We start from the raw sequence: 23,231 nt of genomic DNA, 5'->3' as shown, positions 1-23,231 counted from the left end.
CTGTCATGTATACTGTTTGTTATTTGGCCTATTATGAATATTTTCCTCTTAACAGTTGCACAGATTACCATTGGCACACTCTGCCCATTCTGCTTTTGCTTGTGTTTGTGTGTCTTCATTGTGAATATCTTCTTGAGAACGGCAGGCGACTGTGTTGCTTTTGTGATACTTCTTATTTACTGGCCTAATCCTCTAACACAGTTGGCATATTTACTCAAAAAAATAAAAAGAGGAAAATAATATTTGATTATCTGCATGCATGAAATATACAATACTCTTTATATAGGATATTTTTGACCCTTGTCTTACTATTGTTAGAGTCTTTGGCCCTCATACCTCCTAACACGCTTAAGAGGACTGCGCTGCAGTCCGTTATGCCATACGGCTTCACTCCGCTGCTTCTTTCAGCCACGGGAGGCTGGCTCGCTCCCCCACTAGGACGATTTTCTGGGTGTTGGTGTTAGCGTGAAGTGAAAGAGCTGACAGCTGTAAAAAGTTTTCAGCCAACTGAGATGAGAGGTTGGGAGCGGCACTGCCAGAGTGCAGCACTTGTCATTTCTGAAAAAGCACACGTGTCCAGTTGATTTAAGTTGAATGAACGGTGAAGGCGGTGGGGATGCGTTGGGTGGGGAGTGGGGGTGATAAGGCTACGGGGGAAGGATGAGGAAAGAGCTACACGGCCCTATCACTTCTCCCCGTCTCCACCTTTACGTGTGCACTGAATGATTGACTGCGCCATTTCAAAGTGCCACGGCTCAGATGAAGAAGGATCGGCTGCTCTTGTTGGGATCGAGCGGCGAAATGCTGCATTATTTGTTTTAGTTGGAGGGTTCACTTTGACCAGTGAGCATTACAGTCAGAGCAGGGGTGACTTATTATTTGAAAAAAAACAAACAAACATCTAAATAAATGAAAAAGGGAATGAAAATGACCTCTTTCTCTCTCTCTCCCCTCTATCTCCTCTTTCCTGCTTCTTTGCCTTTTGGTCTGTTTCTTTCTCTCAAAGGATCCCAAAGGATAAGTGACAGTGAGATCTCAGACTATGATTGTGAAGACGGCGTTGGGGTAATAACAGGTAATAAACAGTTCAAGGCCATATTAAGAAGGTCATCGTTGTGTGGCGTAAGTGAATCGAATCCACTCCATTTCACCAGAGCTGCATTACGATTCTTAATAATGTACTTAGCTAACCTCACTCACGTCGCCACCGGAAAGATGCTTACACACGTCATCACATCTCGCAGTATCGGGCTAAGATCCTGCAACCCATCAGCAAACAACAGCAGCAGCACAGTTAGGGAGCAGAGGGCTTTTTTGTCTGCCTCTGCACTGCTAGTTGCTGTCCTTGCTAAGGCTTCAGCAGCACGCCCACGCTGCATCAGAAAAGCAGAGACAGAGCTGCTAACAGCCAGAGAGAATAAGACAGGGGAAGGGGAAAAAAAGACTGAGAAGTGCTTGAAATTTGCTCACATGAAATAATAACTAGGAAGAAAAATTATGCTGAAAAAGACAGTGAGGGCTTAAAAAAAGGCTTCCTTTAAATTTTAAGCACAAGGTTGCGTTTGAGGGCAACATGTGCCTGTCTTTATATAATCGTTAGTTCTCCTTCTCAGTTTTCACAAAAAGACCACGGGACATGCTATATTTTTTTTTGCAATTAAGCTTGATGGAAACAGCTACCTGCACTGTTTGTAGGTCGTTTCACATCACTCACCACACAGAAGAAGCGAGTGGAAAAATGTGAGAAAACAAACAGGAGAATAGACAGTTTCTGTAGCAAACTGCGTGTCACACACACACACACACACAGACATTCAGACCGGCCTGCCGATGATACCGCAGCTGAGGGAAATCCTCCTCCAGCCTCTTTAAAATTCTCATCAGCCCCTCACTGCCTCTCACAATGCCAGCCACCCCCACCCCCTCACTTCATCCACAGTGAAAGGAATACCCCTTCACTCAGCCCTGGTTGCTCCCTCCCCTTTGCTCGGGCTCCACTGCATCTCATCTGCGGTTTTTGCCGTTATCTGCTTCCACAGTTCAAATGGGGAAGAAAACATTTTACTTTTGTTTTACAGAACATACAGTACACACAGTACAGCTACTATAGCTACTAGTAGCTACTGTAGAAGACAAATGGGCCTTACAACTGAACATTTTTAAGACTTTTTACATCTGTGCAACATGTTTCATGTTGCTTTAACCCTCTGCTCTTTTGCCTCTTTCTGCACCATTGCAGCCAGTTCCTGTTAAAACCTATTAATTGTCAACAAAGAATCTCCTCTTTGCATCTGCAACATGTCAGGAGGAAGAATAGATTTAATTTGGCTTTGCATGGAAGTTGATTGCTGCGCTGCAGGAAGCTCACTAGTGGAGCATCTTTTTAAAGAAATGACAAATGTTTTCCTTTGAAAATTTAATTTACATCATAATGGAGTGAAGACATTGTGGATTGTGGTCATTTTTTTTTTCAAATGTTTGTAGCTTGTATTTGTTTATGTCAATAAACAAATGGTAGGCTTGGAGAATATGACAATTTACTCTATGGGTCATTTAGCCTGACACGTTTAAAGAAATCTATTTTATTCTATCTACGACACACAAAAGAAAATCTTATTAACATGCGACTCCTTTAAAGTGAAGGTCAACATTTCTTTCTTACCTTTCCATCTTTTCCAACTTGGAATCAGGCTTTTCTTTAACTCATTTTAAATATTCTATACACTCTATTGAATATCAATCAACATTAATAGTTCTAAGCACTGACCTTAACCGTGGCTCTTAGCCATGTCTGATTATCGGTTAATGAACTCTTTCAAGTTCAATGGACTAATCAGTCTACCAGTGAAAATTCATTATAATCTTTCAGATTCTTTTGAAAGGCTATTTTCATGTTTAATGCACAGTGTTAAAACAGCAGATGACTTACACCTTTATGGAAACCCACTCCTCATTTTTTGTACGATAAAGACTCAGCATATCAAAATGAGTCTGTCACCTGTGCAGAATGGCTTTTAGCTTTGCAAAGTTTGACCAAGATTTGCTTTACTCCTCTTAGTTATTACAGACAGTGGTCAAACTAAGTCTGCAAAAGCAGCATTCATTATTGTTCATTAACCATATGTAGTTAGTTAAATAACTCAAGTAAAAAGCAAGTAAAAAGCATACAAGTAGCATCTCTGGTGTTGTGAGGGAATAAAGGAATCGCTTAAATAACGCTGTACCCTCTCTCTCCTGCTCTCTCCACCCCCTGCTTCTCTTTATTCATTGTTGTTTTCACAGACTACCGGCCAAATGGCAGAGACTTCCAGAGCTCCACGCTGTCGGTCCCCGAGCAGGTCATGTCTTCTAACCACTGCTCTCGGTCAGCTGATATAAACAGGGTGCGGTCGCGCTCTCCCAGCGTTCCCCCACCCTCCAGGTAACCAGTTGCTCAATGCACCAAAGGCCCGACATGTATAGTTTTTGGTAGGTCTTTTGTACATCGTAGTGTTGTGCTTCCATGCTTTGGAATTGACAAAAAAATAGGTTCACTAGTTTAGCTGAAACGCATGCTGTTTCAGGTTACTTTCAAATTCGCCACCTGTTTTGGTTGTAGCACCAAATGTTGCTATATTTACTTCAAAATAGCACCTCAACCCTCTGTGGTGTGCAGCGTCTCTCCCGTTTCCTCTCATGGCCTCTGTTAAACATGAGGCCATGTGCCTCTTGGACAGCAGGGGGCAGTATGTAGCATACATAAGGGGTGATCAGTCCACTTCTGTCACACAGCAGAAGTCTGGACCAAGCACTTGACCTTAGGCCTTCTCAGTACAGTTCGTCTGCTAGAGTGGAGCACCACAGTTTGTCTGACGACAACTGCACACCTGACCGGTACACACACGCATACACTTCAGCTCACACTTATGTGCAGCACATGCATCTACTTATTTAAGCATGAATGTGTAAATGCTGACCAGCGCAAGACGAGTAAGTACACAGTGAGCTGTTTATGTATGCATACACCACAGCACAACGCCTTTTGCCTTAAACTCTTCTTCTTTGTCCGCACTTTCATCTTTAATGTGATGTAGTGGTTTAAATTAAAATCATCATTCTTAGAGTTAAAAATAGCATTGGCACAAGCTAAAATTCCACATGAGCACCAGCCTCGGATGAGACTACACTCCTGAAAGACAAGTGCACAAGTTTGAATCGAGAGACTGAAATTCTGCAGGAAACATTGGGAGCCAAAGAAATGTTGCCAGTGCTGAGCACATTATACAGGATTTGCATGTACTGTATTTCACTATCTTTATGGAAGACGTGGTCAAGGGGGAGTGGTCAGTTATCCTCCATCAGCACTTATTTTCTGTGAGCTTTGGAAAATATTGCTCCAAGTGTCCAATTGTGGCCTTGGCACCGCCTGGTCGGAGCTATTCCCACCCCCAGCCCACCCTGCACCCTTTCCAATTAACTTTATTTGATACTTCTGAAGCTGGAGCTAAATCAGTGTCAGATGCAGAAAATGCACTTATCTAAATTGTCTGGGACGGTGCTCTGTTGAGTGTATTTCAGCTGCTTCAATTAACAGCTTGCAGTTATTTATTGAAAACAGTTGAAAATGTCACAGAGAATTTGGCATTCTCCCAGGTATCCTATAATATTGTAAAAAATGGCTTTCATAGCTTTCTGTGAGCCTTGCTGGTTTATTTTCTTAACACTTAATGTTTTCTGACTTTCTTGGGAAATGATGTATGTAAAAAAAATCTGTAGTTATTAAACGGTCTAAAGTAGTTTAATGGTCGAGCAGAGGGGACCGGTTTAGGGGTTCGGACTGTGCTTTTCTCTTCCGGCGTCTTCTGTGTACCATTTTTATCTGTCTGTGCACTAGAGCCGAGGAAGTCGTCTCCTCGCCGTGCGATTTCTCGGCTTTCTCTCACCTCTCATCTTCCTCACCAGTTTTTCCACCCTGAATCGTGTACATTAACCTCTCTCCTGTGAGCTTCTCTCTTTTACAACCTCCCCTCGGTTTCCTCCCCCTTCCGGCTGTCCGCCTGTATGATCTTTGTCTCCGATCTGCTGTCTTTCTCTCCTTTCCTCCTTCTCTTCTGTCTCTTCAACATCTCAGATCCATCTCTGTCTTCTCTCCTCCTTCCATGTGGTTGCAGCCATTTTCTCACCCTACCTCGAACCAGACATACTCAGCCTATTGATGACCCTCAGAAGGACCCCAGGTAGACTTTTACCAGAGCTTGCATGAAGCCCCACCTTTGCTACTTTAGTTACCAGCCAGCCAAACCCCCTCCCCAACCATGCACCAACCCACAAGCCTATTTTTTTATATATTTTATTTGTTGGGTTGTTTTTTGAGGAAAGCTTCCATTAGGGTGTTGAAGATATAGCACTGACACCGTGGCATGCTTTAAAAAGCCACATGGGTTTGTGGATTTGAGGTGTAAATCACTTCAGCTGACCTGTTCAATGTCAGTGCCGTGAGTGTTTTGTGTGTATGTGTATCAGTATACATTTCTTCTGCCAAAGATTAAATATATAAAGAACTGTTTACTTTCCCGTGGTGCATCATGTTGATTGGATAATAGCCATACATTTCATCCAGTATCAGCATTGCTCTCTCTCACCATCTCATTATCATATAAGCATTTAAATCTTCTAGAATAAATCATGTGCATGAATGCAGGCTTTGGAGAAGTTCAGTCTGTCTCTTGTCTTTTTACTAAAAGAGCGTCTGTTGGCCATACTGTTAAATAGATAAGTGTTTTGTGGTTGTGAAGTTTTGTCCAGCAGAGGTGGTTTCCCCTGCAGTCGTATGGGTACATTCAGCGCATCAGTGTACTTTTGTATTCAGTTTTGAGATCTGAATTCCAGCTTCTTTGTCATGTTGCCTCCCCCATGTGGTGAAACAAAATTTAAAAAATCGAGCGCTGACCAGCTGTGATATTTTCTCGGCAGCCGCAACCATCGTGTGTATCCGATCTGCCGCGAGGAAGCAGTCAGGTTACTGCGTTCCACTAGGATGACCCGTGCCTATTCAGAGGGCGCCTACTCCTCCGACTATGACTACGAGAGGTACTGACACGCGCTGCTGCGCCCGCCGTCTTGTGGTCTCCTGAAGTTGTTCTTCATCCGTCTTTAATTTATCCGTGATCGTACAGGTGATGACGGAAAATGATATCCTCCCTGATATCGGTTTTTGTTAAGGAGTCATCACGGCTCTGAGGTTGTGTGGCTGTACAGTTATGTTACACAACTGCCTCTGTACGATGAGGCTCAGAGCTATTTGTGTTGCTGATGTCGGCTGTGTAAGTGCTGGCTCGCACTTGACTGTTCCTTTGTTGATGTCATTGTGTACCCATGCGCATTATGCAAACAGCCATATGTTGATCAGTGGTGTTTGTTATTATTGATGTTGTCTTTTTTTTTTTTTTTTAATTTAACATGCTATTGACAGTTGCACTTACAGTCATCCATAGAGTGGCCTTTTGACTTCTTCTATATGGTCTGAATGGATTGCTGGGCTGTTTCAAGCACCTATAGAAAGGCCTACTGACACCCATCAATTCCCGACCCACACTGGTGCACCATGCTTCAGTCTTTTGCCTGCTGCCATCTGGCTTCCAGTCAGGAATAACGTGACATTTGTGCTACTTCTCTCCTCTCCAGGAGGAAAAAAAAACTGATGAGTCTTCTGAACTCAGCCCAAGAGCCCGACTGACTTTATAAAACTGTCACAAAGTTTCCCTAAGGCCTGGCTTGGCCCGACTTCAGGCTAAGCCTATAGCCTAGATACCCATTAACAAGAGCTGTCCATCTATTTCTCTGTGTCTTTCCTTTTGTCTAAACTGACAGAGAAAGGAAAGTAGCCAACAGAGGACTACAGTTGATTCCCCTCCACTCTTCATATAGATAGTTTGTTTCTGTCTGCAGTCAGGCATAGTAAGACCTGAAAAGAAATGAGGGCACAATACAGACACAAAAGCCACTTGGATGAGGGAAAAAAAGAGTCTAGCAACAAAGAGCATTAGTGGAGTTGGAGCCTTTTGCCAGATGTTTTATTTTTGGGTGATTTGCCTGCAGAAAAGGTTTTTCATGGTTCTGTAGTTTAAGTGCAACCCTCCAGAGTGCACTTAAAGCAGGACAAAGCCTGTACAGTATGCAGCATGCAGGAATGAATACAGCAACTTTCCCGAGCCAGGAAAACAAACATTCCTGTGAGAATCTAGTGAGCAGAGCAGTTTGTGTGTTACAGTTGCGTCCACTGAATTACACATAATGTGATGCTTGAACAGACGTAACCTCACATCACTGAAAGATTCTTGGCCGTAGCACGTAATGAGAACGGGACCCGGTGATGATGAGAGTAAATGACTGTTGTATAGATTGTGTAAGGTCACTGACTGATGAGCCTTTATCAGGACATTTCCTCTACTGGACAATATTTCATACTTGAGAAGACTACAGACACTGAATGGCAATAACAAAATGGACTGATCTAATGAAATTATTTATAAAGTATTTGCTATCATTAGAACCCAGTTTGACTGAAGACGTTCCCACATATCTATAGTGTTTTCTTGCATTTCTTGCATTTTAGCAAACAGTGTGTGCAGCGGTTCATTTCAATACTATTTTGTTCTGTATGAAAGTACAAAAACTATAAAATATTATTACTCACGGTGTGTGAATCGAAACTGGTAACATACATACAAAGGTTAGCAAACAGCATGCTCTAAAATCCCCTCTGCTTCTCAAGACTGAGGTGCCTTTTTCACTTCACTGTTTTTAATATGTGAATTTATTTCTTGATCAATGAATTTCTGTACAATTTTTTTTTTCCTCTCTGTGCCTCGTCAGTAATTTTCCCAGCTGAGAAACCTCACCTGTTTTTTTTCCCCTACAGCTCTTCAGATCATCTGAATCTGCCTTCATTGTCACTGTGCCAAAAGTTCTTTTGCCTGGGCATTTTGCAGAATATAACAGACAAAATAATCCAAGTGCAGTCACTTTTCCCTCACATTCCCACTCTGGCTCAAACAGAATGCTCACCTATCACCTACAGAGAGACAGCACATAGTCCTTGTTCATTGCACACGTCTTGAGTACTTCACAGTTAAGTCACTGGTTCCACCAAGGACTGCAAAGCACACAGGAGCCACCTAGCACAGTCCATATTGTCTGCTCTTTAAATAAAGTAAATTAGCCTCATGTGGAGAGTCATAAACAATAATGTGTGTTTTAAGAGTTTAGGAATCATTTCATTTTGTCTTTATCTCTAGGTAGTTTTGATCACTACCTGCAAATCAGGCACACTTGACATAACACCCAATTAGCTTCTGACAAGTATCTATGCTATTGGTAGTAGATTGATTATACCAATTAAAAATACAGGATTCCACATGATCCTTTGGAGTTTTGAGGGTGCAGAAAATTTCTTTGCCCTCCTTACTGTCCGTGCCCTGCTGGAGACACACTGAGTGCCTGCCTGTCTCTCAACAACCTCTGTAGGAGCCACGGAGCCATGGATAGACACGAGTATCACAGCAGGTCCCGCTCTGCAGACCAGCGGCCCACTATAGAGCGCCACACGTCCCGCTCACGCTCCACTGAACGCCCCCACGACTCTTCGCTCATGAGGTCCATGCCTTCTCTGCCATCTGGGAGGTCCGCCCCCCCCTCACCTGCCTTGACGAGGTGTGACCCAGATCAGAGATCAGAGCCAGCCAACGTGGCATAGAAGCAGACAGTACTTTTTAGTTGTACACTCATTTCCCAGAAGCATAGCTTCACTGGAGGGAGAAATCATTTCAACAGAAAATGTAAACATTAATAAGTATTTCAAGATTTGTTTGGGCGATTTTTTTTTTGTTATTTTTCTTAATAAACCTTACTCTTGAAAAGCACATTTGAAACATCAAGGCTAATATTCTGCTTTTAACAAGGGATGTGCAGCATGTACCGAGGTTTTACAACTAGGGTTCGTGTAGACAGCCTAGCTAAAAGTGCTGTACTCTCACACTGAGCTTTAAATCAACCTGTAAGAATATTTCTGCCTCCAGAGATGCTCTACCTCTTCTAAATGTTTGTACAGCTAAAACCTTTACAGGCTTAAAGCCGTACAGAAGCTGTCCCATGAGCTCCCACCCACCCCGACCCTGACTAACTCCCAGAATAAACCAAAAATACCACATCACACTCACCTACCTCCCACCCTCCTAATCCCCCGCTTCCCCGCCTCACCTCACCTCAGCTCACCTCACTCCACCGACCTCCACCTGTCACACGCCACTTTCTGTTTTGTCTCCAAAAGCACCAGTGGATGTGCTGTATTTTCTTTACACATATCCCGGGCACGATGACCCTGACACCGTAGCTAGCTTGCTGACTCCTTTTATTAAAAAGAAAAATTTTAATTTGGGACACACTGCTCATACGCTTGAGTGAGTATAGCAGTGATGGGCCGACATTTTACTTTGATTTCATTACTAACATCAACTGATGTCCTCGGATGGCATTCTGTTTTTACTTTTTTTGTCCTCTTTCCTCTTCTTCTTTTGTTTTTGAGTTGGAAGCCTGCGGGGACAGTCTGAACGCATGGTCGCACTGGTCTGCTGTTTCTGCATTTCAACTCTTCTCTCCTGCAGCTTGATGAGTCGACTTTACATGCGATTCACTCCTGGCATCTTTTATTGCAGCTCAGCTCCCTACAGTCGATGTAGCCCTCCACTTCCATGCCATGTGCCAAAACATCACCACTGTGTGCATTGGTTTTATATTGGAGATAAAGTCAACAGCGAGTTTTCTATCACTGATTGATTTCTGCTGTGTCTGGCAGTGACTAAATTACATGTGACCTTACATATATTGTAAATAATTGAATGACCCCAGCTAACTACATTAAATCACGTATTGGCTCTCCATTAAAGAACATAGTTTTACTTTTCATGTTGCTCGTCTCCGATCAAATGTACGCTTTTCTCTTCTTTGCAACACCTACATCGAGCTCCTACTTTATGTCTCATGCCATTGTCTGCTACTTTTTGTCATATAGGGCACATCCGCGTAGTGGGTCCGTCCAGACCAGTCCCACAAGTACCCCTATGTCCAGTAGACGAGGTCGGCAACTCCCACAGCTTCCACCCGCAGGCAAAGACAGAAGTAAGTCACCTGGATGTCTTTTTTAAATTTAAATTACACGGCTACTGTCTACCTAATTGAATTTATTTTGAGCATTCATATATTCAGTATTTTAAAGCGATAAAGTTACTATTTTATGACCCGAACTTGTGGGTCACAAGAAGAGCTTTTTGGTTTTGGTGTCACTGACCAAAGGGATAATTATTACTAGCTGGTGGAACGCTTCGGTAGAAGTTGTAGAAGTCTCAAAAGTACAAGGATTTTTCATTGCTTTATGGGTTTTCACTTTGGCCTTCCATCCATTAACATCTCTGCTCGGTTCCTTTTCCATTCCTCTCTCAGAAGATGGAGACGAAGGAACAGAGCCTCGTGAAGGTCTGTACCTGAATGTTCGGGTTTCGTCTTTCGGACTGGGAATTGCTGCTCGAGCTGCACCTCCCTCCAAAAGCCAAAACCCTGTCTGCAACAGGGCGGGTAGCTCAGTTCAGTGGAGGCTAAACTTGATCTGTGCATACTGAATCCTCCTCCTCCAACCCCCCCGTTGCAGTTGTGTTTAAACGTGCAGTTAGAATGTCCTGTGCCATCGTGGTGCCTTGATCCTACTGATCGTACCAGTGTTGTGTTGATTTGTAGCCTTGCTGTTCTTTTGCTTTGCGTTACACACCAGATATCATTACTAACTGTCTGCAAATAATTCAATTTTTAAAACATTTGGACTGCTGAGATACGTCACCGAAGCAAATATTATGCTATTTTGTGCTAAACTCCACAATTTTCACAATTACAGCAAAACCTGCATTTGTTCACATTGTACAGAGGCATGTGAAGTCCTTAGTGTTACTCAGCACTCCTCTGGCAAATTGTTGCGTGTTGTTGTAATGAACTGTGATATGAAGCACTGTGATGAAGGCAATGATTGTTTTCACGTGTCTTTAAATTGGATGCTGTAAAAGGGTTGTTCTAAGCTTTGTGGGGAACGACTGAGATAAATCTGGAGAGAAGAAGCTCGTGCAGTTCTGGTGAACGTGTCAAAGTATTCACACAACCCTTTTATCACTGTCAGAGTCCACAAGGGCCTTTCCCTGTCTTCTGTACAGCTGCCAGCCAGCCCCGCTCTCTCCCCTGTGCTCTCGCTCTCTCTCAGTCCCAGTCTTTTTTTGTATCTTTGCCATCTTTTTATCACTCAAAAGCTCTCTCTGTGTCTGGACCTCTCCATTGCTCCTTTGTGTCACCTTTATTTGTTCTTCCTCTTCATACCTGCCCCCAGCCTCGCTTACTCCTGTTTTTTTTTTCTTCCTTTTTTCTTTGACAGGCACTCTGCCTTTTCACATCTCTCTCCTTTCTCTCACTCTCTCCTTCTTTTGCTCTGTGTTTTAGTCTATTTCTTATAGGACAGCGGCACTGCACGGGCAGAGGGGAAGCATTGATCCGACCCTGCGCCGTGGTTCCCACAGAGCTGTGTGACACTTGGCTTATGCTGAGCAAATCTGATTGTGCTTTTGTGTGCGTGTGGACCTTTCTACACTGGATCCATATTATTGTATTATTCCTGGGAGAAGCTGGAATATTGATATAAGCCTAGTTGGCAGATACATTAACTGTCCTGTATGTGTGTATCTGTTTATGTGTGGCAACAGGGGAAGAGCCCAGGGCGCCTGAACCCCAAAACGATCATCCAGGTGTGTTTATCACTGAGAACACGCGGCGGGTTTTTACTCTTGTGTCATGGCAGATCTTTAAAAATGAAACACGGCGGATGTGAGCCTCTGCATTTTAAGTGTGTGGAGTTTGCGTTTTGCTCGAGAGTGCTGTACAGTACACGCTGTTGTATAGTACATTCAAACCCAGGCTTGAATGAGCGGCAAGAGTGTTGGCAGAAACTGGAGTTCCCCACGGTTTCTACTTCCTACCTTCCCATCTGTTTACGTGGCACGCTTCTGTCCTTTGACTGTGTGGTGCTGTTACTCAACACTGTGACAGCTATAGCACTCACTGGCACATTGGATATTCATGAAAGGTCTCTAAAAGGAAACTGTATTTTTAAACAGGGTTAATTAATGGTGTCTTTGGATGGTAAGATGGTTGTATGTTGAGTTGTCAATATAACTGTACAACTGCATATTATAAAACTATGTTTTCTGATAATCACACACTGAGCAGAATAATTAACCAGTAGCTCACGGCAGTTCTATGCAATAACGCTTGCTGTGCACATCAGATCTTGTGGTATATGTGCGTATGTGTGCGTGCGTGCACACTTGTGTGGCATATGTGCATCTGCGTCTGGGCCCAAGTGGAATGAGCTGTGATATTACGGTGACGTACAGTGTAAAGTTTCAGTGCTGCACCATTTCATGAACCTCCATCTGTCTCCCCACTAGCAGCAGGCAGTGAGGAAAAACCCCAAGGCCCACCGGTAAATGGGAGGAAAGGCAAGTCTTCCGAGCAGTGTGATGGTGTGATTTTGCTGTGTGGGCTCTCTTGGTCCTTCTGTGACATTAGTTAGCAGCAGCTGTGGTCCTTGATGATGAGCTGCTCTCAGTCGCACCAAAGTGTTTTATTCGCCCAAGTTTCATCTCTCACCCAAAAAGCATGGTCCGTTCCTTCTGACTTTATTTGCGTGATCAAACTAGAGACTTGTGTGTAGTGTAACTGATGTTAATGCATACAGAGTGCTGTGATTGGAAGTTTGGTTGGTCTGCCCTTCTCTGCCTCCAGCGTGGCCTCAGAGCTCTAATCTGCCCTCTTCTTTAATACTAATTAATTCTGCTCAGCTCCACCTCACAAAGACAGAGCTCTCCATTTCCATTGTGAAATTGCCAATCATTTCAATTAGACATGGATTATTGCGCTCTTGTGCACACAGTCTTTTCATGCACTCCATTAAGACTGGCAGTCTCTTACAAACATAACTGGTGCTTAGTGCAAAGAAAATTGTCCTTTTTTGCCAAAAACAGTAATAAAAATGGCGTAATGGAGTAAAGGTGAATAGAGACATTTTTAGGATAGTGTTCCACATAAACAGCATTTCCTGCTGCCTGTGCATTACACTTTGCTGCAGTACTGCAGAGTGTAATGTTTTTTTTTTAGTTTTTTTTTATTTGAGAGGCTGTTACCTCTGTTGGCCAGCAGATGGAGCAAAGTTCATAATGTTTGATAAGGAGCTGTCCTTGATTTCAGTGCTGAAGTAGTAAAGATGCCTTTTTCTTATCTGTTTGTTTGTTTTAATTTATGCTTGCAGCAGCTTTCTATTATTGGTACAGAGCATAATACACAAAATGCTCATTATGCAATGTATCAATAAATGAAGACATAGAAAGTAAAGAATAAACATTTGCGCAGGAAGGAGATCTCCTAATGGTGTCAAAATCAGTGTGTGTGTGTGTATATCTATGTGTATGTCTTGCTTTAGAGGTGACATGGGAGGACCAGCAGCGAGGGCTGAATGGCTCTCTGTCTGATGGTGGGACGCAACCTTACCCTTCACTCACTGACACAGGTCGGTCGGTCTGATAGGGTACAAGTCTTTTTTACTCTCTCTCATATGAGTACATGAACAGTAATCAACGTATCTAACCAGACAAGTACCCGGTCAAAAAGAGAAAAGTGCATCAATCTTGCGTATAGGCCTCTTCATGCTTGTCTGATCAGCCCTGTACATAGCATGATGATTTCTACATACAAGCCTTTAAAAAAAGATTTAAAATTTGTCTTTTGAAATTCAACAAATATGTCTAAAGGTCTGAGTATCAAGCTTAACTGACTGAATATTTCAGGAACATTTCAAAGCTAAACTGAACCAGCTCAAAAACAGTCATTGCTTTACTTGTCATTTGTTTTATAGTATTTACTTCAGTTTGTAAGTTTAGCGAAGCTTGTAGCAATAAAATATTGCATAATAATAGTATCTACTATAGCTGTTTATTGCTCATGGACTCACTGAAAGTATTCTAATAGAATATGGTTTCTGTGAAGAATTGCTGACTTTGTCCTTGTGTGTCTGTTAAGGTTCTCAGTCATCCAGGTCATCGTAGTCAAAGGAGCTTGCAAAGAAAAGCGTCTGGACTTCTTTAAGTTACTTGAAGACGTTTCACCTCTCATCCGAGAAGCTTCTTCAGTTCTAAGGTCAAATGGCGGAGAGTCCCAGATTTAAACTCCTAAACACAAACTTAACAATGTGGTGTATGCGGTACAGTGCAGCGAGGAATGCCCAGACCTCCACATCGGAGAGACCAAACAGCCACTTCACAACCGTATGGCACAACATAGAAGAGCCACCTCCACAGGACAAGACTCAGCAGTCCATCTGCATCTTAAGGATAAAGGTCACTCTTTCTAAGATGCCAACGTTCACATTTTGGACAGAGAGGACAGATGGCTTGAAAGAGGAGTGAAAGAAGCCATTTACGTCCACTGTGAGCGACCATCTTTGAACAGAGGCGGGGGTTTACGACACCAACTGTCTGCCATCTATAATCCAGTTTTGAGTTCCCTTCCCAGACGCCTTAACGTCCACTCACATCCTGGGCCATCTGACCTCAGGAATTCGCATGATAAGGTGGGGCCAGGTTTCACAATGAACACACCCGAAACCCTGGCTGATTGTGATCCACACCCATTTTCACACCTTGACTCAGGTGATTAGAGGATCATCAGGGGGTCCTTTTGTCCCTCTGTGGGGGGAAACTCCCACTGGGTTTAAATGTGGGACTCTCCACCATTTGACCTTAGAACTGAAGAAGCTTCTCGGATGAGAGGTGAAACGTCCAGATGCTTTCCTTTGCAAGCTCCTTTGACTTGTCCTTGTGTGGACTCTTTCAACTGGATTCTACCCTCACACACACACACACATATATATATATGTATGTATTAGGAGTGCAACAATACTCGTATCGATATTCAACCATTCGATACAGTGCTTTCGGTTCAGTACGCATATGTATCGAACAATACAATTTTTTTTAATTTATTTGATCAACTTTTCTTCTGACGATGCTGTCTGTGTTGAGCGCTCAGTGGATCTGCGTTCAACTACTCCGCCTAGGCTGCACTGTAGAGTGCAGATCCACTGAGTGCAGCACAAGCTAGCAAGACAGAAGCTAAGCTCTTTGCAAAATGGCAAATTGAACCTCCCCCACCCTGATTCAGATCTGGCGTTTGGAACTATTTTGGTTTTCATGTGAAGCATGACCCTGATGGTAAGCGAGTCATGGACTAAAGTAAAACAGTATGTCAGATGTGCCACGCAATGCTCAATTACATTGGTGAGAATTACTGTGTTAGCGAAGTTAGCTCGTTAACCTGTTGACAGCGTCCAGCCCCATGCACGGGGCGATCCGCGGTAACTCGTTAACGGAGATTTGCCGCGTTATGGCGTTAATGTCATTTTAACAAGATTAACGCTGACAGCACTAGTGGGAACACAACGAATATGACTGCACATTTACACCGACATCATCCTAGTGCAAAGACAAGTGGAAGCAGACAAAAACAACAAGCATGCATGCTACAAACTTTACCCGAGTCATTTAGACAGCCGTTAGCACATGATTCTCCTTATGGGGACCTGATATGTTTAATATGCTGCTGAGAATATAGCCCAGAAGAAGCGTATAGTATAGCTTTTATTTTGGAAAGAGACATTTCTCTGTAATAAACTATTTTTCCAAAGATGAGTGATTTCTCGATCAGATAGATTTTTCTATTTTGTTGTTTCAGCAACATTAAATTTAAGTTGAGTTAAAATATATATTTATAATTTTAATAAATGACAAATTAAAAAGGCATGAACATTTTTTGTATCGAAAAAATATCTAACCGTGACACCAAAGTATCGAACCGAACCGTCAATTTTGTGTACCTTTGCACCCCTAATATATATATATATATATATATATATATATATATATATATATATATATATGACACACACGGACACACCTTTGATTTAACAGGAGGTGTCTTTGTCAGCCTCTGGATGGCATCCTTCTATTTTTCAGTCTCTTCTTGCTTGGTGTGGTATTGCAGTGCATCTTGGAGTTGACATTTTAAAACTATGAAAAAACCCCCCACAAAAGATTGTTGTTTTGGGGTTTTTTTTCTAGCGCCTTAAAAAATAGTGATACATTTTATAGATTTCTTACCCTTTATATTAATTTCTTTACTGATTTTTTTGTCAGCACTGTACAAATAACAGCGTTATTTAAATGACACCTGATCCTTGCCCATGGATGTATAGGAAGCATGAAATGTGTTCCTGAAATGTTCCCATGGTGGCACGCCTTCACCTTCCTTTAAGTTAAGCCTCATTTATGTTAGTTTGTTATGCCGCTTGCTGGTACGTTTTGACAACAGAACCAGATTTAGGATTGTGGCTTTAAAATAAAACATAAAACATCTGCTGTTCTGAGCTAAAAACCCAGTAGCTCTCTCAGTGCGTCTGCAGGATGCAGAGAGGCATGTCTTCAAAGCCTCTGCTTCCCACAGGCCAATCTGTGATGAACCTACAGCTAGCCTGGTCTTCAGTCAGTCTCTCTCACTTTCTCACTCCATCCATTTCTCATTTCTCTCCAACTCTGCATATTTTCTGTGTGTTTCCTGGAATGACTGACGAAGCTAAACCACACTGCTATTACGTTCATGAAAGCTAGCTAGGCAGATGCCTCACATTGTCTTTTAATTCATGTGACACCATATTATTCAAGCTAAGTGAGTGCTAATTGAGCTAAATGCAAATTCTCTGTATGTGTGTGTGTGTGTATGGGAGGGGGGGGGGGGGTGTAGGACAATGAAGGCTCTCCTGGTCGTTACTGTTGATTTGTCAGGTTCAGCCCCTGGGATAGAGATCAGATGGGAGGGCTGGAGAACAGAACAGGAGAAAAAAAAAAAGGGGTCAGCATGACTCTAAGAGAGAAGGTTGGTAACAAACCGGACCCCGATGTTAAACCTGTGAACTGAGGTCGGGTCAGTCAATGAGCAGCTGTCTCGACGCGAGATCAAAACGTGTGAAAGTGTCTTGGTAGCCGCAGAGGAAACAGAAGCACACTTCATCTCTGGAGTTAAACAGAATATTTCGGGGGCCCGAGCGGAAGAAAGGAAGAACATGAATAATACAGAGACAAGTGAAATATGCGTATGAATACAATGTGAATCTATCGGAATCAACAGAGATGCCTGGCAGCAGGCAGTCGAATGTTGGTATTGTGTGACTTTTCAGAGAGATCTTGTGGCTGATGCTCGTGTGTGTGTGTGTGTGTGTGTGTGTGTGTGTGCGCGCGCCCAAGCGTACACTTTCGTGTATTTAAACCTCTCGCACTCTACCCAGGTGATGTCTCTATTTTTTGTCAGTTTGAACGTTCTCTTGGTGAAACTGTGTGAGGTAGCCGTCTCTCTTTTGTGTGCTCGCTGCTCTGTGCTTTCAGTTTTTCTTTTTTTTTTTCCTCTTTTTTTTCCGTTCATGTTACTTTTCCAGGCTGTTTCCCCACAGTTGCCCCATGCAGGTTCAAGTGACATCCACTTCTCCTTATATACCTCCTCCCCCTCCCCTCTCTCCTCCTCTTCCTCCTTTCCTCACCTGCCTGCAGAGAGGTCTCAAGTTTCTATCTGGTTTGGTACATTAACATCTCTTTCCTGTTTCAGCTCTTTTTTCCCCTTTAAAGCACAGAACCTTTCCCCTTCCCTCTCTCTCTGACTTCTAATAACTAAACTCTTGGCCTCTCTACCTCAGCCTCCCCCGGCCTCGCACCCTTTTTGCTCTATTTTGACTTCTCACTGTCCCCATGGTGGAGTTTGTGTGTTCTTGGTGTACTCTATGATTTTGTTTGTGTGTTCTGTGCTTGTTGTTTTTGTCATTGTCGTGTTGTATTGTTGTGTCGTGTCCCCCTCCCTCCCCTCCGACTCCTTCCTGTCTACTCTGACCCTCCAAACCCGAGACCTTTGGTGATGGCGTCGCCCTCCCAGCCATCCTTCCTCTCCTCCTTCGCCCTCCCCCTTACCCTTCGTGCATCCTCTCACATCCATCTTCCTCTCCTCTGTCTGTGTCTGTCCATTGTGTGATGTGATCCCAGAAGACACGGACTCACCAAGTTGGACGAACTCAGGTCTGTCCCTTCTTCTTCTGCACCTTCCTTCTTTTCTGTCTCAGCTCCCTCTTCTCCTTCCTCTGCTGTGATTCTCTCTGTACGTCTTCCTGGCTTGCCCTCCCCCTCCTCAAACCCGCCTCCCCTCATCTCAGTCGTCTTTTATTTTCCCGTTTGGCTTGACTCCAATTTCTTGCGGCGTTGCTCTCTTCGTTGTTGTGTAGATGATGCTTCTGGCTTCCATACCATTTCTGCTGCTTTATTTTTTCTGCACACAGACTGTGTGGGCTTGTCATTCACTAAAGCATGATCACGATCACACCAGTGTGGTTTCTTTGCAGCACGTGAGACACTGTCATTTTCTACCAAGATAAAAAAAAAAACAACTTACTGTGAGCATATGACAGCAGATTTATTCTTTTGATTACTCTCTTTGTAGACATAGATTTGCTACTTTTTCCCTAAATTGATTTCTTTTTGGCCTATTTCAAGTGAAATTTGATGATTCGTGTGGTTTTGAATGACTTAGAGTTCCTAAACGCTGCTAATGCAGTGCAGTCAAAAATTTTACTCACTTTAGTGAGTATGGTTTTCATGATCTTGTTCCACAGATTTGCTTTGAAATGAAACAATGATTGCCGCACACATTCATGCACAGTCACCGAGTCACTTAAAATGTGGTCTCTTTGCAGTCCAAAACAAAAGGTACAATTTGTTAAGCAGCTAGCCTCTGAGGTCCTGGTCGTTCAGCTTTTTATGTCTAGACCACACGAGGTTAAATGTTTTTATGATAAGCTAAGCTAACTGCCTCGTTTCTCCAGCTTCAAGCATGAAAAAGCCATCAGTCTTCTAGGATCTAACACAATTTATTGTGATGAACTGTCCAATCTTGTCTGTCCAATAAAAATTGGATAAACAGAGCATTGTCATTGCCAACGCATAACATACAGACGATTTGTCATGTCCCGAGGCGTCTCATAGTAACGAAAGGTACCCTTCCGCGTCCTTATGAGATGCTCCGGATTCTCAATTGAACCCAATAGAATGCCACTCGCGGCGGTAACACACGCTCCAGCCGTGTTACACCCTAACCATAACCATAACCTTAACACTATCAGATAGTGTTTTCCAAAGTGATTCATGATCAGAACGTAAAACACATTTACATGTATAGATTCATTCCAAACGGCTCTCGTGCCTCCAAACGCGTAACACACTGGCGATTTGTCACATGTGTTTCTATGTTACAAGTTGGGATGAGAACGTGTTGGTATAAAAGAACATGAACTCAAAGTTGTTCAATTTTAACCTCATATTTATCACGACCACTGAAACGAAGCGATCACAAAAAACGACTTTCTGACTGCACTGGAATTTCAAAAGCAGCTCAGTTACAATCATTTAACAAAGTTAAATTAAATACTATTAGTTAACAAAATACTCCGGGAGAGATGCGAAATCACATGTAGTTTACTAACTGCGTGATGCGTCAACTCCTTTCGCTTCACTCATGCAGTCATTCATTTGCTCTGAGCTTGTATTCCTTTATTTTACTCTTTTTCTTTGCTTTTTCGTTTCTCTTTGTGTGCGAGTGTGTACATGAAGGCATGTGAGCATGGCGCCTGTACGTGTGCATTCATCTTCACTCTGTCACTGCGGTCATATGACACAAAAGTAGAGACAAAGAGTAAGCAGGAAAATGGAAATGCAGGAAAAAGCAGGAAAGTCACCATGTGGTGAACATTTTTGCAGAAAAGAAACGGTTACTGTAGAAACTGTTTGTAGCTTATTTTGTCATTTTTAGGTTTGTAAAATGTACACAGTTCCTATTCTTATTGGTATTTGTACTTCAACAGAGGCCTGTGCATGGTTGCGAATGTAAGAATCACATTTGCAGAGCTTAAACTGAAATTGGGAGGTGATAAGATGGGTAAACCGGATGATTTTATGCAATTATAAAAGGACTAAAATGCCTGTCAGTTTTAATCGAGAGGGATGCTTCGGCCAATTAATGTGATCGTTTAGGGATTTCAATTTGTTGTTTAATCATTTCCTTTCATCTAGAGTTTTTTTAAAAAATGCATCACTAGTATTGTTACATTTAGTGCTGTAGTAGTACTGGAGTAATTTGGCTTAGCATTCAAATGTGTTTTACTGAGGTCAGATAAAAATATTTGAATATTAGTGACTGACTAAAAAGCAGCATTTTTTGTGGGACTTATTGATTTCAAAAATTAGTTTATTATTCTATGCAGCATATGTTTACGGGTTTGTGTTTGTTAAAAACAGCCAACCATTCAGCTTTTCCCATTAGATCTGTCCCGTCATAGCTCATGGCTCATAGCTCAACAGAAGCCTCTCTCACCATAACAGTATGCCCCTCCATGAGGCTCTCCTCACAGTCCACCAGCTCCCAGCTGACTCGCATCTGTCTCTGTGCTCAGGTATGGACATGGAGGAGAGGACCAGACAGATGAAACTAAAGATGAACAAGTACAAGCAGGGAGCTGGTTCTGACTCAAGACTGGAGCAGGACTACCACAAGGTAAAGAAAACACGCCCAGGTCTGCTTAATTTATGCTTCAACACTCCAGAAAACGATGTTCCTACACAAACACTGTTCACAAAGTTCCAAAATGCATGCTCACTGATGTTTGCATCATGCACAGATATGGTCACAAAACATATCAAAACAAAGTGCAGCTGGTAAAGACTCAAAGGCTGGAAAACACAGAGCTGGATACAGCTGTTCTTCTAATCAGCTCATCTGAGTCACAGATATATATTATACACGTCTTTATTCAAAGCTTTGACTTTAAAAAGCGACATGCATCCACAGCGCCACAGGATACATTTTATTAATCCTTCCCAACAGTTTCTCAGCAGTGTCCATTGTTAACCCAGAAAAAGTAAATGGAACGATAAGATATCTCAAAATCATTGCACACAAAACTAAAACGACAACAATCTAAAGCCACCTAGAGTTATCTCTATGTGGGAAACTACATTTTTCTCCTTGTCATTTAGGCCAAATACTTCAATACATCACTTTGCAATTTCAAGGAATTGTGTGTAAAGTCCACTGTTTACTACTCTGTTCTGGAGAAGTCCTGAACATGTTTAGAGAGCTCGGCCAGAGCCTGCTGTCTCACTGCGGTCTGGTCTGAGACCTAGCAGATGAAGCCCCTCTGTCTGCTTTCCTTTTAAGACAATGCTATGAAAACTATGGTATTTGGAGTCTATAAAAAGCTGCTGAAATTATTCCCCAGTCCTTGTATGTTGAGCAATATCTTCCCATTGACAAAAACAATGCTAATAAAGGCAGTTACTGTAACACTCCGTCCAGATTTAGTTACAGTAAACAGCCAACCAAAACATAACAAGATATTATATACACATCCACGTTCACAAATGTGCTTGGACTAAGTCTGTGCCAAGATCATCCCAGCCCAGTTCAGCTTCCAGGAAAGCCTGTGTATAAAGTTAGTTGAGTAGAATCCGACTTTGTGAGCCAGTTGACTGTCACTGGATTAAACAGTATATGGTAACTGTCTTCCTGCCACTTATGGTTAAGTACTCATGCAAAACTTTGTATGTCTAAATCAGAATATTATTCATTAATTTTTTTAGTAAAATGTACATGAAGTATTAAGAGTACAATTACAGGAGATCACAAGTCTTCAAAAATGGAAAACAAACGCATTACCTGATTGAAATTTGGCCGATCGCCTGTTTAAGATCATCTTCTTGTGCCACTTTTGACTGTTTTAAGCGTGGGTGCAGTTTTTAGATCGCACTCTACAAGTCCTCATGCTTGTATGTCTGCGATGCATTCTGGATCTCATCCAGTTAATCAGAAGGATGATACCTCAAGTTGTTTTTAATTTTTGGAAAGTTCACAGTCTCTGTGGGACAAGTTCTCAGAGCACAACCCTGATTTTGCTCCACCCAGTCTTCCACTGAAAAGTGCTCGTTTTTAGTTAGACATTCAGCTTCTTCCCCAGTGACAATCATACCCTAAAAAATTAGCAGTAAAATTGCACATCACAAGCATTAAGAAGCAGGCATACAGGGAATGACTTTTGCCAACTTGTTTTGCATGCTGAAGTAAGTTATAAACCATCTTATTACTTAATCCCCGTAACCCTGCTTTGTATGAGAGCCTTAGCCTGTATATAAACAATTGACAAGACATGACAAGAATCTTTGTTTTATGAAGTCCCGTTTTAAAGCCTGGGGAATAGCGTTTTAGTTGTTGCCATCTGGGTGTTTCAGAGCCAGGAGTGACCATATTTGGATGACTCTTTGGAGTCCTAAGTTGTCAGCTAATGCTAACAAGCTTGGTTAGGAAGGTACATCACACAGACATAAACACCTGTTATGAACAATTCTATGTAACACACAAAAAAGCCTTCCAGTAATACTAGCCAATCAGCAAAACTGGATTACATATTTCATGGATAGGCTGTTGGCAAGCCATATTGCACCTACAACCAATTGTTATCACACAAATCTGTCACACTGCTAGGCATAGCTTTAAACTGGGTAGTTGTTGAAAAAGAAAAGAGCGTGCAAAAAGGAAACCAACGGCGCAGAGCGAGGTTCCCAGGTGTGCTGTGATGCAATCAAGAACAATTGGACTTTCTAATATTTCCAATGTTTGCTAGCTTAACTTAAGTGCCTGCAAATATCTTTCAAAACAATGTCCAAAAAATTTAGTTTATTGAACAGTTGCTGATGAATGTTCCATCTTTGGTCTCTGGCAGCAACACTGTATGGACTGTGATTGATCAACAGCTTCTTGTAAACTTTATCACAAGTGTAATCACAAATGTGCGCATTATTTCTTTGTCTGCATTGTTAATCGAACACAGTAATGCAAGAGCAGGCAGAGCTTGACATATTCAAGTTAGAAACTCATAGAAAATAAACATGTTAATCCACGTTACACACGTGTGCTGCACTTTTTCTCTCGTAGTTTGTTGGGAGGAGCTAAAATGGCTCTTTTGATGTTGAAGA

At 42.3% G+C, this 23,231-nt stretch overlaps 1 protein-coding gene across 5 annotated transcripts in view; it reads left to right on the top strand.

Annotated features, from left to right (window-relative positions):
- Nucleotides 1-23,231, top strand: part of rims2a (regulating synaptic membrane exocytosis 2a) — a 155,735-nt gene that overhangs the window by 97,828 nt on the left and 34,676 nt on the right. For 4 of the 5 annotated variants that reach the window (XM_086310512.1, XM_086310513.1, XM_086310515.1 and 1 more), the window contains 7 exons: nt 1,007-1,075; nt 3,283-3,421; nt 5,953-6,069; nt 8,506-8,691; nt 10,049-10,155; nt 10,477-10,509; nt 20,657-20,757. In XM_086310512.1, the coding sequence (XP_086166638.1) occupies nt 1,007-1,075; nt 3,283-3,421; nt 5,953-6,069; nt 8,506-8,691; nt 10,049-10,155; nt 10,477-10,509; nt 20,657-20,757 (752 nt within the window). Of the gene's footprint in view, nt 1-1,006; nt 1,076-3,282; nt 3,422-5,150; nt 5,217-5,952; nt 6,070-8,505; nt 8,692-10,048; nt 10,156-10,476; nt 10,510-18,200; nt 18,234-20,656; nt 20,758-23,231 lie in introns of all 5 variants that reach the window. The other variant, XM_086310518.1, reaches the window with a different exon arrangement.

This window comes from Aulonocara sp. 'chitande type north' Nkhata Bay, linkage group LG11 (assembly GCF_057382095.1).
Source record: "Aulonocara sp. 'chitande type north' Nkhata Bay isolate Kocher_YH1m ecotype deep benthic linkage group LG11, A_spYH_male_GT1.1, whole genome shotgun sequence".
NCBI lineage: Eukaryota > Metazoa > Chordata > Actinopteri > Cichliformes > Cichlidae > Aulonocara > Aulonocara sp. 'chitande type north' Nkhata Bay.
Note: the sequence above shows the minus strand (reverse complement) of the source record. Positions and strands in the feature narration are given on the sequence as shown.